The sequence below is a fragment of the Epinephelus lanceolatus genome, chromosome 4, assembly GCF_041903045.1.
Source record: "Epinephelus lanceolatus isolate andai-2023 chromosome 4, ASM4190304v1, whole genome shotgun sequence".
In the NCBI taxonomy this organism is placed as follows: Eukaryota; Metazoa; Chordata; class Actinopteri; order Perciformes; family Serranidae; genus Epinephelus; species Epinephelus lanceolatus.
Window position 1 is genome coordinate 21169868 of NC_135737.1, and position 18760 is coordinate 21188627.

The 18760-nt window shown below is 41.8% G+C and overlaps 1 protein-coding gene across 3 annotated transcripts in view; it reads left to right on the forward strand.

The window, feature by feature from the left end:
* Nucleotides 1-12541, forward strand: part of lrfn1 (leucine rich repeat and fibronectin type III domain containing 1) — a 153981-nt gene extending 141440 nt beyond the window's left edge. For all 3 annotated transcript variants that reach the window (XM_078167013.1, XM_033632219.2, XM_033632221.2), the window contains 2 exons: nt 6488-7883; nt 11002-12541. In XM_078167013.1, coding sequence (XP_078023139.1) covers nt 6508-7883; nt 11002-11902 — 2277 coding nt within the window. In that variant the 5' untranslated portion in view covers nt 6488-6507 and the 3' untranslated portion in view covers nt 11903-12541. The remainder of the gene's footprint in view (nt 1-6487; nt 7884-11001) is intronic.
* Nucleotides 12542-18760: the final 6219 nt, after the last annotated feature.

Consider the following 18760-nt stretch of genomic DNA (forward strand, 5'->3'; position numbering starts at 1 on the left):
TGTGGTGTCAGGGTTAGATGGGTGCAGGTGTGAGTGGGTTTGAAGCTGTCTGGGGAGGGATCCAAGGACTGCATTGAAAGTAGGTGATAAATGGTGTCGTAGGCCACCACTTCTGTTTAACGATGCTCGTTCCAGTTTGACATAGATGGCTTCTTTCACGCCACTTTCAAACCATCTGTCTCTCTGGCCAAGATGTGAACATTGCTGTCCTCAAAGGATTTTCCCTTCTCCTTTAGATGTAAATGGACAGCTGAGTCTTGACCTTAGGAGCTTCCTCTCCTGTGTGCTTGTGCCAATGTACAAATCTGTGCATTCCTGCCTGCATTTAACTGCATACATTACTCAGCTTTTGCCTTGGTGTTTTGTCCTTAGGTTGGCCAAGCTTCTGTCTCAGTGCATTCCTAGGTTTGAAATGCAGAGGGATGTTTGTTGTTTGTTGTCAAGCAAGTCCAGTCGCCTACGATATATCGCATAGAATTTTTTAATTAAAATATCAGAACATAGTGAAGAAGTTCTTTCACAATCTCCCTGAGCATAAATGAGCAGTATGCAGGATCAAGGGGAGTCTGAATGGAATGTTTTATAACTATGTTTTCATCAGTGTAAATCTCCTGAAACTAATAATGGTTTTATTTAAGTTACTACAGTATGTTTCTGCAGTACCCTTGAACCAACAAACAGTATTGCCAACCCTTTTCCAGTGAAAATAGTTAGCATTATCTCTATGTCTATATCTCTATAATAATGCTATAAGTTGCCAGATGACTTTGCACATTTGCATAATGGTGATGTCGTTGTGCATTATTTGTACATAGGATAATGGAGGCATTACAGCTTCACTGTATTTAATACGAACTCCTCAACAAAACATGACTGGTATAAGAGCTATGGCACTTTTACAAGTATGAAGGATATATATCCAGGATGTCGAACTCAATCAGCAGCAAGGGAAGTCGAGAGAGGCTGTTCCATGTGTATACATTCAGTAGTCTATACATTCAGTAGTCTATATCTTCAGTAGCTAGCTAGCTAACCCTACACTTTTCAGGGTTTGATTTTGGTTTTGGATAGGGCTGACCCAAAAAATTCGAAGCTTCGTTCGATGGCACGGGATTTGTTTGTGGGTTGTTTTTTTTTTAATATTCAGACTTTTTTTCTCCCGTTTTTTTTTTTGGGGGGACCTTGAACGCAACCCCATCTCCGACAAGGAAATAGGAAGCCCAACGTGCGAAGAATGGAGACCTATTATCCTGCTTGAACACAGATAACCAAATTCTTTCAACAATGTGACTCAAAATAATGATAAAATAGATTTTATTGATGTAAAATAATATGCTGATGGTGACATTTTCCACCGGTCCGCTGCACTCTGAGTCTGGTGTCAGTGACACATGCTGCTCTGAGTCGCACATCTGTCTGCTTGCGCTGCAGTGCATGCCAAGGGTTTTAATCTTTAGTGTTAAATCAAAAGTTAAACACTACTTATCAGCAACCAGAAGTGTTTTTCGTTTGTGAATATTTTTATCTTAAAACTAGAGTTGCAAGAAACTACCTTTTCACCATAATTTGTAAGTTATTAACTTACAAATTATGTAATTTGTAAGTTGTCGATCGTCGAAGGCTTCGATTTAAAATCGATCTGAGCTCCGAAGCTTCGATTTTCAAAAATGAAGTTGAAGGTCAGCCCTAGTTTTGGAACAGGGAAGAAACATATATCTTTTTCCAACCTCTCCAGGTAACGAGTATCATTAATGCACGACGTTTAAATCTGATAACTGATTTACATGATTCATTCATTTCAGATCTAGTCGTCTGTAGTCCTTTTGTTACAGTTTGGTCCGCTGTCAGAGGCAGGAGGACAATCACCACAAAGCCAGATGTTAAGCAGAAAAAAAGTTACAACCTTCATTGAAGATAAACAATTCATTCAAGGTCTGAATGGGCGCCATGGGACAGGGAACCTCCACATGGTTGGTTAAAGGACGACTCCCACTGGTACAGTATTTAACCACCCTCCAAACCATGAATGATATGTCTGCACACACCCACTGGTCACACTATAGCTCATTTAAAATGCACAGTAATCAATATGTGATCGCTCCAAACTGAAGGACAATCCCTCCCACCAGTATGAGAGCAGACAACCAGCTGATAGCATAGCCTCTGAATATCTCTTTCCCCGGATCAAAGGCTCACACACACTGAAATCTCAACCATAACAAAAAGTGTAAAGACATTGCACAAACAACATGAAATTAAAATCTCTCACCTCTTTGCCGAAAGTAGGTATCTGATGTGCTGGCATAAGAGCACCTCCCCCATAGTTAACTGTCTTCACTAACGGCAACACCATAAGCTGCAAACAGCACATCGTCCCTCACCCCCGAGTGCCACTGCCATGAAAATAGCAGCTTGTTATCTCACGCAACCTTTCAGCATTTAAATGAAGTCTTTTTTATTCATGCTTGTTTTCCCACCCACTCAAATAAACCTCTAATACAGATGAGAGAATTCTGATATGCATTTTTAAGCTGTGTGATGGAGGCAAAACTAAATAAAAACATGACTAAAACAAATCTTGTGTAGGACATGGTATTGGCAAATGCTCAATATTAAATGTATTAATCTTTTTTCGGACAGACACAATGCTTCAACTCTGAATAGATTATTAATAAAAATGTTTTTACAGAGTGCTTTCAGGTCCTTAAAAGGTCTTAAATTTAATTTTATGAATATTAGACCTTTAAAGTCATTGAATAGTATTAATTTTGAATTTGTGAGGTCTTCATCAGCACAATCATTTTATCTAATTTCATCTATCCATCTATTAATTTCTTTTTGTCAAACAAATCAGGCTCTTCTGGGTGCTAGTCCACATTTCTGATAATATGAATCCTTAATCCAACCACTGAACCTTATACTGTCTTTTTACTTTAAAATATAGATTAACCTAACCCACTCTAATAACCTAACTCTGCATGGGACCATATATACTACTTACCTTTAACGCTTAAATTAGAAAAAGAGTATTTGTCCAGTCTTAAATTTGTTTTAAACTATGTTGAAAAGCTCTTAAAAAGCATTTAAGTGTCTGATGCCTGCGGACACCCCAACTTAGTTTAGACTTAGTAGTAAAAAAATGGAGCGTGTCGTTTTATCAGTGCTCACCGGCTCAAAATTTGATTCAAATTCCATATCTCATGCAGCTCAGATCTCATATTCAGGTTGTTTCTGGCAGTCCGCAGGGCTTTTTTTTTTTTTTTTTTACCTTTTGTAGCCAACGGCAACAGATGTCAAAGGAAGCTCTATGGATTTCAGGCTGTAGAATGATCCACATTTAGAAAACTTGAGCGTAGTATTTAATGTCAGGTCCACTCTGGGGTGGCCCAGGAGGTGCAAATATTCAAATTTTAATCATAACGCAGCATAATGGTCACCTTAAGTAAATAGGGATAAGCTTTAATTGGATTTTGCAAATAAAGTTGAAATGTGACTAAATTATAAAACTACTTTCTGAAGCTCAGACTGAAGGAGAATGCAAATGTTTAGGTCTCCATATATCTGTGGGTGTGCACAATGTGCATGTATGGGTATAAATGTGTGCATGGGTGTATGTTATTGTGTGTCCATTTTTGTTTGTTAATTTAGTTCCTGAATATGTCAGAATGTGAATACAAGCTATTCTCAATTAAATTGTAGAAATCCATCAGAGGAATCCCCTGTGAGAGGCTGTGCTACCGCATGACTGGATATTAAAAAAAAACAAAAAACAACTAAACTCCCATTCACCCTGTGTTATTGATTGGGTGGCCACTGCTAATATTAAGCAATAAAACAGAAATAGAAATGTGAGGCGGAGCTGCCCTTTTCTTTTAATTTACTCGGCCATTCATACATCCGTTCACATCCCTCCTCACCTTCTCAGCACCCATTAAGATTGAGGCCCTGCGTTTTCGGGCAGCTCAACATCATCTTAATGCAATTCAGAGACCTACATTCTACACCAGAGTTGCCGTGGCAACAAAGTCCCCCCCTCCCTCCGCGAGATGCTGAAAGATCAATAGAGTATCCTCGACGGTGTGGCAGGAAATGCTCGGGTACAGATGGTCCTCGGAGAAACCATGAGCTTTGTGGCCTAGTTACCATCTGAAAACTAACACAATCGAGGGAGATCACTCCTCTAATGAAGCTACACAAACTTGGGCAACAGTATTGCACTTAATCTGAACCAAAGATCATAACACTGTTGAAATGATCTAACAGTACTGTGGTCTCTTATATAGGAGTCTGTTCAATAGGAAGTATGATCTGCACTAACCTACTTTTTTGTTTTAGCTTTCCCAGCATCTTTAAAAAAGGAAGTTTGGGGAATTAATTTAGACAAGGCAGGCACACTGTGCTGCCAACAATAAAGGAGCATCACTAAATAAATAAATTCTCTCAGGGGGGTTTTGAGTTTTCTCACACAGTGTACCACCTAGTGCGTGTTTCTGCACATGGAAATGGTTTAACTATGTGTGCATGTTGTGTTTTTCTCTTGCATGTGTATTCTTTGTTAAATAAATTGCACAGAAGCGATTTTTTTTTTTTTTCAATTTCAAACAGTTAAGGTGGTTGTATTTCAGAGATGGAGGTTGCAGCTTAGCCTGCAGAGTCATAACAGGAAGGGAAAGAAGTGTAAACACAAACAAGGGAAGGTCCAGTATCTTTTATTAAATACAGTCTAATGGTCTGCGGAGTCAATGTAATACAACTGTCAGTGCTGAGTAAATTCACTAAACGAGCTTTCAGAAACTGTACCACTGGTTTGAACTTGTGCTTCAAACTGTCCTAGAAAATGACATCATGCAAACCCAGATTTTAATGAGAGCTCTGATTGGACAGCGGTAGTCCATAGTTAACGAGGTGCCCTGTTGTCTGTCAGACAGTAGCCAGACAGCAGCGTGAGTGTGTGTCTGTGCAAGAGAGCGAAAGGGAAAAAGTATTTGTGAATTCTCATCGTTGGCTGGCAAATGCAGCGCAGGTTGATGTAAAATGGCAGAAATGCACTCGCAATTTCACACTTCTCTCGCTATCTCGAACATGCATAACAGCTCTCATCAGAACAAGTTTGTTGAGTTTAAGACACATGTGAAAACAGAGTCTTTGTGCAAAGCAAGAGCACGAGAGACTGGGGGCAAGAGAGCTTGGCTTGTACTTTATTTCTGCTATGAAATTTGACATGTGGCATTTAAAATATTCCATGAATCTCACCCCAGGCGATTTTAAATCAAATTTAATTTAGGGTTATTGGTACTGTGAGCATTAGATGCTTTTGCTTTGGGCACAACGGGGGACAAAATCAGTGGTGTTAAGGATGTCAGCACCACCTCAACATGGTGGAAGATAGATAGAGTCTCTAAAATTAGTCATGACAAACTGGATGAGGCATCAAAAATGGGGAAAAACAGACACCATGAAAATCATCAGTCAGCTCTTCCTGAGTGAAGTCAAATAATTATGCTGGACCTCTAAAATAAGGGGATCAAAAGTGTCACCCTGTGGGGCTGGGTGGGGTGGTGGGCTGTAGCAACCCAAATGTCACTCTCTAAACCAGGAAACCAAAAGTCAGTTGTCATCTCTTTACTTTAACGGCGTTAACAGGCTCTCTCATCAACTGTGAAGCTTTAGGCGTTAGCGATCAAGATGGATGCCAAAGAGGGTAAAACCACTGACAATGTGGCATCAGCACATCACCATTTGTGTTCCACTGGGGTCTCTTATGGTTATTGCAGCCAAGGATCACTTCTTACTCCTGTCACCACAGGCGTGTTCTCTCCAAGACTGAAATCAATACTTCTAAATGGGAATCAGAAAATCAGAACATCCTCGGTGCCGCCGTCCAACGGACTCGAAAACAAGCCGCCGCTTTCACCTTTTACTTTTTGTTGCTGTGATTTACATGACAGGTTTCTGTCTAATTTTGTAGTACATCTCAGAAGCATGGGGAGAGCAGAGAGCATGAAAAGGTCATGAAAATCCTTGAGCGCTGCTGACAAGCGCCCTTTTCTACCTTTAATTCTCCATCCTGATGTGGAACTCAGAGCAAGGAAAACACACAGGCCGTGTTTTATGATGGAAATGTACATGGCATATAGTTACCTAATATAGGAAAACTGCCCTGTGATCATTCAAGAAATTATATGGTTCAATGGTGATGCAGCCTGGTGGCACAAAAAAACATTCTGTTATTTCCATTAAAAGGCTACAGAGACATGGGCTTCTGACAGTGTTGGTGCAGCCTTTCATCATCCCAGGTGCCATTATTTCAGAAAAGCTCCATTTCATTTTGTGATTGATACCTTGCTGGCAGTCTCAACAATCTTGGTCAGACTCTTGATTTTTGCAGCAGGCTTTCATAAAAGCTGCGATGCTATTTATTAATTCAAAGATCTCTATTTTTCGACTCAATGCCTCTCCTATTTTTCTTTCTCTGTCTCACACACAGGACCTGGAAACTGATTAACAATGGACCGGCTGGTTCTGTGCGTGCTGCTGTGTGCAGCTCTGGTGAAGGGATACAGCTGCCCCGGCCGCTGCATCTGTCAGCACCTCTCCCCCACCCTGACTCTGCTCTGCGCTAAGACTGGTCTGTTGTTCGTGCCCCCCACCATCGACCGCAAAACGGTGGAGCTGCGACTCACAGACAACTTCATCACCATCATCCGCAGGAAAGACTTTTTCAACATGACCAGTTTGGTCCACCTCACCCTGTCTCGTAACACCATCAGCCAGATCACCCCCCATGCCTTTCTCGGGCTGCGGGCGCTGCGGGCGCTCCACATGGATGGAAACCGCCTCAGCGTGATAAAGACCGACCACTTTAAAGGCCTCGTCAACCTGCGGCACCTCATCCTTGGAAACAACCAGATCCACCAGGTGGCCCCCACCTCGTTTGATGAGTTTGTTTCCACCATAGAGGACTTGGATCTTTCCAATAACAACCTGCGCAGCCTTCCCTGGGAAGCCATAGCCAGAATGACCAATATTAACACGCTCACACTGGACCACAACCTGATTGACCACATTGGAGCGGGGACTTTTACACTGCTCACCAAGCTGGTCCGCCTGGACATGACCTCTAACAGGCTGCAGAAGCTGCCGCCAGACAGCCTGTTCCAGCATGCTCAGGTCCTGTCTGATGCCAAGGGATCCAGCTCCTCCACGCTGGCTGTGAGCTTTGGTGGCAACCCTCTTCACTGTAACTGTGAGCTGCTGTGGCTCCGCAGGCTGACAAGGGAGGATGATCTGGAGACCTGTGCCTCGCCAGAGCACCTCATGGACAAGTATTTCTGGTCCATCCAAGAGGAGGAGTTTATCTGTGAGCCTCCTCTGATCACAAAGCATCTTTCCACTAAGCCCTATGTGATGGAAGGGCAGGGTGTGACTCTTAAATGCAAAGCAGTGGGTGATCCAGATCCTGATATACACTGGCGGTCGCCAGACGGCAAGCTGGTGCATAATAACTCCCGCACTATTCTGTATGATAATGGCACCCTTGATATTCTCATCACCACGCTGAAGGACAGCGGGGCATTTAATTGTGTTGCGTCCAATGCCGCAGGCATCGCCACAGCTGCTGTTGAGATCAACATGATCCCCTTACCCTTGTTTGTTAACAACACAGGCCACATGCGTGAGGACCCTGGCCTCTCAGACATCACCACCTCCTCCAAATCTGGCAATGACACCAAGGGCTACGACAAGCAGGACAGGAGGGTGATGGTCACCGAGCTTACCTCCTCCTCCGCTGTGATCCGTTGGCCATCTGAACGCCATATCCCCGGCATCAGGATGTACCAGATTCAGTACAACAGCACGGCAGATGATACTTTGGTGTACAGGTAAGCCACGGTGGAGGGGGTGGTTGGATGCAGAGAGGGGAGGGTGGTAGAGCAGGGACACAAGGAAAGGTGAGACATCTGGAGTTACCATCTGCTGAATGACACAACGGTCCGTTATGGCAGATTGACAGATCCCAGAGATGCAAAATGATTAAGTATGTCCAAAAATACGCAGAACCCCTATAGTGTAGTCCGGGGGATAAACCGAGGAGGAATATTTTTCCATTAATTATAATGCCTTCAAATGCGCAGTCATAACAATATGCATAACATGTACAGTTCAATTAAGACATTTACAGATCCAGTAAACAATTTTTGAAATCTGATATCTGAATAGGTTGTTGCAATCAGCTGAAGAAATTGTGGAGTCCAGCACTCCAAAGAACTAAAGGGCCCTTTCAGCATCATAAAAAACATAATATGACAATAAACAATAACATGAGGCCCGACTATTTCACTGCATGTAACTGTTTGTATCATTAGCAAGTGCCGGCATTAATTGGTTGAAACACAGAATGTGATTAGATGTGGTTGTCTAATGATAGGCTTGGTTGCAGTGGTGGGAGAAGTTTTTTAATCAGTTACTTACTGAAGGTAAAGTAGCAAAACCACACTATAAAAATACTGCAGTCTCCAGTCTTGTATTTAAAATGCCTAGGCAGCATTTTACTGTTGTAGCTGGTGGAGGTGGAGCTAGCTTTAACTAGTTTATATACAGTTCGCTTGATTGGTCCAGTGGTTCCCGATCAGTTCTGCAGACTTTCTGGGCCTCATCATCGTCGTCATTTAAATTAAACCATTTAAAGGGGAAATCTTTTGTTGGTGAACTGCTAATAACACATAGATGTCCAAAATGTTGCAAAAGCCTCAACTATACACTCATTTTATGTAAGGGATCAAAAGCCAGAAAGCTTGAAGAGCACTGGTCGTCTTTTTAAATTATTATATTTTAAATGTAAAATATTGCCCTGAATAAGGATGGGAATTGAAAAGATTCTATGATAAACAATGGCTTTGTCAATTCTGCTCATCGGTCTGATTCTTTATTGAGTTCCTCATTGATTCCTGATCAGTTTTCTGTGGAAGAAAAGACTTTTCTTTACAGGTTTTTCAGTGTCAATGCAACTGTTTTATCATGTTTGAGTCTAAACAGTGTAGATGATATGAGAGAATATTTTTACAGAATTATTTTTTATTTAGATTTTCTTAGTCAAAGAAAATATCTGCTTTTACCCCTGGTAACGTATGTGTTGCTCTGTTGGGAAGCATGATGACACTCATGCAAATACAAATGTCAAATACACGGCATTTCTGTAATTTAAGCCCGAGTTGCATAGAGAGATGTTTCATCATGTTGCTAGTGTTCCAAGTCTTAAATTAATAATCATTTTACAAACATTACAAGCAGCACTGCTGTGGTCTTTCTTTGTGAAACGAAGCCACCCTTTGGACCTGCTCGTCCTCTCTGCCATGACTCCTTTTTGCTGCAAGTTTTGCACTGCGCAGCTGTTAGAACAAGCATGCAGGCGTCGATAGCACGAGTAAATAAACTAGGAGCCATATGATTCTGATGGATCAGGCAAATTGGAACCAATTCCCAACTGGAAACGGTTCTCGATTCCCATCCTTACCTCTTAGAAGTAACCACAGCTGTTACGTTAATTAGCACAACATTCCCATTTAATATGTAGTTAAGTAGATGAATAAGGTAAAATGGAAACTGTCATGAAAAGCACAGCACTTGGGTAAATGTACCTAGTTACTTTCAATCACAGAGTATTAGCAACATTTAGTATAGTATCTTATCCATAATGGCCCCTTTAGAGTGTTTTATTATTATATTTAATGATCACCATTGTAGCATTAACATGTTAACAGTGTTTTAGTGTTGTAGTCGAGATGGAGCTCATATTTCAGGAGCTGACTATATGTTTTGTATATTAAATATTAATCTGAAAAGTGCAGAGTAACCATTTCTGCAAAACAAATGTACTGTATTGGTGTAAAAAGCACAATATTTCTCTCTAAAATGTGACGGAGGAGGAGTATGAGGTATCATACAAGGAAAGTACTTGAGTCACTTTCCACCACTGCAACAAATACAGACATACTGTACAAGACAAAGGTCAATATACAGTAGGCATTTTTTTTTAGAGTAAGTTGCAATATATAAGTTAAGTTGCAATGTGTAATATTTAAAGTGAGAAATATCCATGAACCTGAGCAAAATTAAAAGTGTTTATGGTTTTGAAAATGAGCTAACCCTCTTCTCAACAGTGAGTATAAACATCTGCAGACCACCTTGAAATACTGTTTTAAATATGAGAATAAGTTTGATGCGTTCCTTATGCAATATGTGACGCACATGAACCGAATCTGGTACACCAAGAAGCACTTCAGGATTTATGTATTCATGGAGCGAGATAATAATAGTCATCGACTTTTTTTTTTTTTTTTTTTTTTCCCAGGTTTTATCAGATATAATGAGTCGCTCTCCTGTATAATTTTCTCATCCAGTTTAGGCATGGAGCTGAGTGTTGTTTTGTCTTTAGGAGGTACATTATTACCTACAAATGATAACCATCAAAATCCCCCTTTGGGAAAAGGAACACGCTTCTAATTATATTAGCGCCAATGTTGACCTGAAGACAATGCCTCTCTCCATCGTATTTAGAGTCGTGTAATTTCGCAGTTGCCGACAAAATGTGACCTTAGGTATTCACACATCAAAACTGCCTTCACATCATGCGTCACTTGTCCTGCAAACTGCAGCTGTTGTGGCATATTCTTTAGACAGCGAGCCTCCTCTGCTTTGTTTATCACCTTGTGGTTTACCCTTGCTGTCATTTCATACACAAACCCAACAGAGCAACTTTTCACTGCTATTTTATGATATAACATATTCTTGTATAAGTCAACTTTAATGAAGTGCTGTGCTTTTTATGTTTGTCTACCAGAATGCAAGAGCTGCGTCGGCCCTGTTGTCTTTTTGTTGTGTGGAACTGACACCTTTGTGTGATTTAATACACCTTATGCAAATCAGTATATGTGGGCGTTGTAATTCCAATGATTAATCGTCAACATCTTCACCACCGCACTATGTTTCTTCTCTCTGCAGAATGATCCCATCTACCAGCAAGAACTTCTTAATCAATGATCTGGCCGCAGGGCGGGAGTATGACCTTTGTGTACTGGCGGTTTACGACGACGGCATCACATCATTAACAGCCACACGTGTGGTTGGATGTGTGCAGTTCCACACTGCCAGTGAGGTCAGCCAGTGCCGCTTCATGCACAGCCAGTTCCTGGGAGGCACTATGATCATCATTATTGGTGGTATAATTGTTGCTTCGGTACTGGTGTTCATTATCATCCTGATGATCCGTTACAAGGCCTACAGCAGCCCAGAGGACAGTAAGACCAAGGTCAGTTCCAGCATGCACTCGCAGACCAATGGCAGCCAGCAGCGGCTCCAACGCTCCGCCTCCAAGCAACCGACTGATGAGGGCCAGCGGGAAGCTCATGCACCCAAAGAGTGCATGGCGCTGGTACTAAGGGTGGACAATGAGAAGAAGGAGGATCCAGCATCCACTACTGCCATCTTGGAGGTGGAGCTGCCTCCGCTAAATGCAGACAAGATGAAGAGAAGAACCAGCCTGGATGCACAGTGCTCTGGCCCCCCATCTGAGGACACGCAGACGGACAGTAGCCTGACGGGCTCCACCATGTCCCTGTGTCTCATAGGCCCCAACGCTGGCACCAAGGAGGCTCCCAGGCTCAAGGACAAGAAAAATGCACTGGCCAACATGGGATTGCTCCCTAATGAGCTGGCACGAACTAGGCACAGATTCTCTTTTGACGGAGGGGATTACTCCATTTTTCAGAGTCATAGTTATCCACGCAGAGCGAGGACGAGGTGGCACAAGTCCACCAACCAGCTCAACATGGAGTCATCGCCGCTCGCCAATAGGAGAGTTACATTCAGCAGCACTGAGTGGATGCTGGAGAGCACAGTCTGAGGAGAGCAGTGTAGCCGAAAATAAAACCGGTTCGGTCACACGTGGGACACACATGTAAAAACACAAATATGTCTACATGCCATATAACACATACTTTCCCTGCACACAGCAGATAATGAACATAAGCACATTTACGTACACATGCAAACTTTCTGTGAGTTGCTGGAGAAGAACACAGTCTCCCTTCATCCTGCCTCCCCATCATACTCCCAGAGAGGTTTGTTGGCCATGTCCTTTGTTTATGCAGCAGTGCCTTATTCTAAAAAAAAATGTACGAATGGAGGATGCTGCTCACTGTAGTCATAAACCGTCCTCTCTGTCATTGCCTCCCGCCCATTCTGATAATGGAAGGCGTTTCTTTGGATTTTTTAATTTTCTCCTTTTTTTTTTTTCTCTGTGACATGCCAAGGGGGTGTGGCGTTTGGATGTGACTGTTTAATTGTTTAAAAAAAAACAAGAAAAAAAAAATCCATCATAACTGTAAAGTGAACAGCCAGGTATCCTGTTATGTCAATCATGTTTTGGGTTCTTTCAGAAAAAAAAAACAAAAAAAAAAACTTTTGCACAGAAGACACGAGATACAAGGACAAGTATCACCACCAGTCTATACAATAATAATAATTTAAAAAAAAAAGAAAAGAACAGGATTTTACACATGCCGATTTCTAATGTTACCATAGAGAGGATGGACCTGGGAGCCAACCGCTGATTCCTCTTTGACAGTCGGACTGTATGATGTTAAATAGATATTGTTCCAGATGTGACTGTATATTAATCGGTACTGTATCTGGCTGGTCTAGATAAAAAGACAACAAACAAAAAAGACATATATAAGTATATTAAAACATTGGTGTATGTGTACTAACTATGTAAGTAAGTAAGTCATATGTCACATGACTTTTTACAAAGCATTTGGGTGTTGGCTGCAAGTTTTTACATTAAAAACCTGTGTCATCACACCTCTCCCTATTTAGTATGTCAAAGTTTGGACCATTTATCCCCTCACGAAGGGTATTAAATTTTTTGTGTGGGTTAACTGTATCGGTGGCGTTTCCTTCTTGTGCTTCAGGAGCAGCAGCAGTGTGTGTGTCGGCTGCAGGGAGGTACACAGGCGAATTGAGATGATAAATATTTGATTCCCAAGTACTATTTATAAGGCTTCTGTGAAAGCTGCACGACGACCGCGGAAGCAGAGTGGGGTGTGGGACGACGAGGGACATGATCACTCGACATGAGGCTGAATTCAAATGCAGCCCGTTGTTATTAACAAGGGTGTAAGATCTATTGGATCCCACTAGGGGGAGACAAGGCTCTGTAAGGTTCTCCAATGGGGAAGATGCTATAATAACTTTTATCAGCAGAAAGCCTGCGTAGGTTTTAAGATTCAGTTTCCTCTCATTTTGGGGCAAAGCTTGGATCTTGAAAAGAGGATGACAGTATTCTTACACCCCACATATTTAGCACTTATAAGCAGAACTTATGTAAACAGTCAGTTAGTGGCCTTAAACACATGATAATGTAGCAGAGATAAGGACATTTTTTATCAATAGTTGTCTAAAACTCTTTTTGTGAAGCATCTGTAACTGGTGTATTAACAGATAATAAATCAATATAACAGCTGTGATCATATTTAATGATATGTGATCACACACAAACAAATCTTCACAGTGTGTAAGAAACAGTATGTTCAAAACACAGGAGGACATTTTGAGCTTTTTTGAAGCATCTCATGACTTTCACAGTGTTTGTTTGAAAATGAATAGATACTTAATGTATCTTTGCAGCTGTGTTTTAGTACACCAGTCAGCCAAAACATTCAAACCACTGGCGGGTGAAGTGAACAACGTTGATCATCTTGTTACAATGCAATGTTCTGTTTGGAAACCTTGGATCCTGGCATTCATGTGGATACCACTTGATGTGCTCCACCCACCCGAACACAGTTGCAGACCAGTAAACCCCCTCATTGCAATAGCACTGGTGAATTGCAGTGGCCCCCCAGCAGGACAAGCCACCATGCCACACCACAAAGACTGCTCAGGAATGACCCCAGGAATGGGACAAAGAGCTCAAGGCATTAACCTGGCCTTGAAATACAGCAGATCCCAATCTGATCAAACATCTGTAAGATGTGCTGGTACCCCATCTCACAACCCACGGGACTCAAATGATCTGAAAGTAACGCCCCGATGCCAGGCACCAATGGACACCCTCCAGAGGTCCTGCGTCCATGCCTTGACAGGTCAGAGCCAAGTCTGGTCCAAGGAGGACCCACCATGGATCGGGGGTACCTCTGGGGTAACAGCACATTCCTTAGATGTTGTGCTGTTACCCCAGAGGTACCTCTGGGGATGCCACCTAAACACCAGTGCAGACCAGATACCCCCCTTACGGCAATGGTACTTCTCAGTAAAAGTGGCCCACCTAACAGGACAATGCGCCATGCCACACCACAAAAACTGCTAAGGAATAGTCTGAGGAACGAGACAAAAAGTTCATGGACCCACCATGGATCGGGGAGTTTCATGGACCTCTGGGGTAACAGCACAACATCTGAGGAATGTGCTGTTACCCCAGAGGTACCCCCGATCCATGGTGGGTCCTCCTTGGACCAGACTTGGCTCTGACCTGTCAAGGCATGGACACATGACCTCTGGAGGGTGTCCTTTGGTGCCTGGCATCAGGGTGTTACTTTCAGATCTTTTGAGTCCCGTGGGTTGTGAGGTGGGGTACCAACACATGTTTGATCACATCAAGATCCAAGGAATTTGGAGGCCAAGTGGATGCCTTGAGCTCTTTGTCTGAGCCGTTTTTGTGGTGTGGCATGGCGCATTGTCCTGCTGGGGGGACCACTATTACTGAGGGGTGCCGTTACCATGAGTGGAGGTACCTGGTCTGCACTGGTGTTTAGGTGGGTAGATTGTGTCAGGTGGCATCCACATGAATGTCAGAGCCCAAGGTTTCCCAACAGAACATTGCATCGTAACAAGATGATCAGTGTTGTGCACGTTTTAATGTTTTGGCTGATCGATGTGTATTGAAACTGTTAATACACCGGGTACAGATGGTTCACAAGAGGAGTTATAGTTGTTGAAAAATCAACTCATAAACACTTAAAATGTATTTAATTCTGCTGACGGCTACATGACAATGCTTTATAAACCATCTTTAATTGTCTATGCTACATATAATAACCTTATTTCACTGCCTGCACATACTGTACTGCAGGCAGAGAAATAAGGTGTTACAGAAAAAGGCATGCCAGCGGGAACAGATACTATCGCAGTGCATGTGGGATATTTGTTTGCTGCCACCCTCTCCCTCTGATTACAGCTACTTAGCACAGGCTGAGATGAAACCGAGCTGTGTGGACAGCAAAGAGATAAAACGTGGAGCAGAGAGATAAGTCACACTGGAGGTTTTCAATCCTCTTGAATCTCTTATTTGCATCCTCAGTGACAGAGAGGATTGGGTCTCAAAACGGGGCCATCCCTTTCTTTTCTTCATCATTCTTAAGAAGACTTGAAGGGACAGTGCACACCAAAATCAAAAATGCATACAGTACATATTTCTCTTATAAGCCGAGGGCCATGTAGTTTGATTAGAAACAGCTGAGAGAAGGCAGACTTCTCTACAGCCAATATCTCCAACATTCAGCAGCTCACATTAAAGCAATCTAGACTGAAGATACTGCAAGTTAGAGGAAAAATGTGTTTTTGATTTGCGGGTGAACTGTCCCTTTAACGTAAGGGCTAAATGCTCAGCTGTCAATTTATGACACGCACATTTTTCAGCCCCTGCCTGTCTCCTCATTAACGGCTGATGGTTTCCAGTGGGAGAATATGCTGCTGACCGTTTCTCACAGCGGGAGAAGTGTCTCTCTCTCTCCCTCTCTGCTCCTATATGTAACAATTATTCAACACAAAATCTGCTTAGGCAGGAGGAGGCTGAGACTTCACCATGTCTTCAGAATTGGCCAGAGCAGCCAAACTAGCAAACACTGAGGGTACAGCAGAGCGTTTTGTGTCTCATCAGCACTTCTGAGTGACTGCAAGAAAAAAAAAAAGTGTCTCGACTTGGTGAGGGTGAGTTTTTTTTTTTTTTTTACTGAAGATTTCATTTTATGTTTAATGCATAGTAATGTATGTTTGAAAAGTTCAATCTGAACATGGTTTAGTCGGTCTAGCCTTTAAAGTCTTATCCAGGATGACCATGCTGTCTGCTCTACAGTATCACTGCAACAAACCGTATTCCAACTGTGCTGAAACTCAAACGCTGATGCAAAATTTCTCTCATTTTTTTTTACTTAAATATGATACCTGCCAAAACTAACACCCACAAAGTGTCTCCAAACTGCAGTGTTTCCATTCCTACGGGATCCTTGTGCTGCTAGTTTTACAGTAGCCTCCACCATGCTTGTGATGTGTCCTATAATTTCTGGTGTCCATTGTTTTCAGCAAATATTCTGTGTCTTCTGAAAATGGAGTAAATCAAGACACTTTATACATAGTTTCTGTGGAGAGACTGTAATTGAAGAGGTAAATTACTAACACACTCACAGTTTGGGGTTTTCCAGGACCATGCAATGAACTGCACAGCACAGCAAGGTAAAGTTGTTTACCTTGCTGTGCTGGTCACAAACCACAGTAAAAGCCTGTCGCCTGCAGCCATTCACAGCCTCGCTGTAGCTGTTACTGTTTGTTCTACTCCCCCATACTGATCTGCTGACCAAATAGTGCAGAATCACAATAAAAACGTTCTGCCAGTTTGACAGCGAAAAGCTTTGAATGTTAAGCGGCGAATGCAGGTTTGCATCAGCAGTAACTTAATACGCTCTCCTATACGGCTGAAATCGGTCACTCAACAGTAAAATAAGGCTGATATCTTAAACCACGAACTGGAACACAGGAGTGAAACTAAACTCCAAATCACAGATATTCAGCTAGGAGCTGTGACAGTAGCAAGAGCCGAGCACAGGGAGGCTTTTAAGAATAGCACAGAAACATGAGTGTAGCTGCTGAGGGGAGGAGATGCTGGTGTTTTGCAGATAATGTGTACCATGATAACCACCTTAGCCTGGGTGTTAGCCTGCCAGCATGTGCTTATTAGCATTTAAGTCAGAGGAACACTTCAGTAAATACAATTCATCAGTAAAGTGATGCAGAAAAGGCACAAACTGGTGCACGAAAATTCCCCACACTGAAAGAAATTAAGTGTTTGAACATGAATGCCTGGACAATTTTTTTCATTGCAGTCCATAGTTGTTGAGACTTGTCACTCAAAACTACATACCAGGTGGTAAAGAGGGTACATCCTCTGGGAACCAAGAATGTCTGTGTAAAATATAGTGCCAATCCATCCAGTAAATGAAGGGATATTTAAGTCTGGACCAAAGTATTAGACTGAACCTTCTGTTAGTACATCTAAAACCTCTGAATACATTTTTTTAATCAGAGGAAACAACACCATTACTTCTGTGTAGACTTGCAGCAAAAAGTTGCACTCATTGTTGAGGACTATAGTATTAAGTCCACATATATTTGTCATTTTTTAGTGTAGCACGAATAAAAAATGCCATTTATTGGTTATTTTTTCTAGATAATTATTTTATGAATACGTCGTCTTAACATGCAGCCGTAAAACACACTCAATTTAAGATTTTGCCCTCGTGCCAAATGCTTATTAACCTTGACAACGTGTTCTATAAACCTCAGTCAACACTGATTTGACCAGTCGAATTTCGTTTTCTTTTTTCTTTTTCCAAGATTTGGGCAGTTGCAGCCAAGCTCAACACAACCCACACTCTGCTGCTTAGAGAAAACACTTAGCCTATTGACACAGACTCAGTAAAGTGCTTCAGGCTTCTCCAGTACACACACACACACACACACACTTTCAAAACGGTTTACCAACACTTCCTTCAGCATCAGATTATCTAAAAATATCTGGATGGCACAGGCCTACTACTCTTTACCAGGCTTATTTAGACTTTGTTAAAGAAAAAAAACGAGGGAAAAAAAGCAAAGTACAAATGTAGTCTGACAAGTGTGGTAGAAAGAAACTGACCAACGGCACAGAACATGATGTGAATATGGTTTGAATAGTGCAGTTTATGATAGTGTTGTGTTTTATTTTTATGCACAGGGCTGTTTTTTTGTGATTTAATATTTTTCTCAGGCATTAAATTCAGTATTACATTACCTGGGCAATAAGGTCTTGCTGCTCTTCAGCACAGAGCTGAACCACTGGGCGCTCTTTCACCAGAAGCAGAGAGAAATTGTGCAAATCACTACATTTATTCACTTTGATCATGAATAGCAGCTTATTAAGGTGTTCAAACTGGGACAAAACTGCGGAGAGGTCTTTGATTAATGATGGCCAATAGAGAGGAAGCCGCCCTCTGTGTATTTCTTCACAAACAGCCAGACTAATGAAAAAAAAAAATCACAAGAACTCAAATTGGGAATGAAATGTTTCTGATGCTGGAGGTAGTTTTTAAGTATAAAAAATATGAATAAACTCACCTATCTAGATTTTAACTTCCACCTCATTATATTGTTGTATTTGGCCCCAAACACATGAATGTTCTGTTAACAGACGGGAGGAAACTGGTTCTTACAATTATATCACAGTGAGTTTATGGATCAATGTCAGGTCTGTGACACACTGTTTAACACATATTAGCATCTCTGTTAAAGTGTCTGGTGATATTCTGTATTCTTCTGATATTTTATTATCAACAAAGGGGTCAAATGGAGAGAGTAATAAGAGACTGTGTGAAAATTGTGTTTCACTTGTTTTTAAAAGGAAAAGTTATATTAATATTTTCTTTTAATCTTAGAAAAAACCCTCTTATAC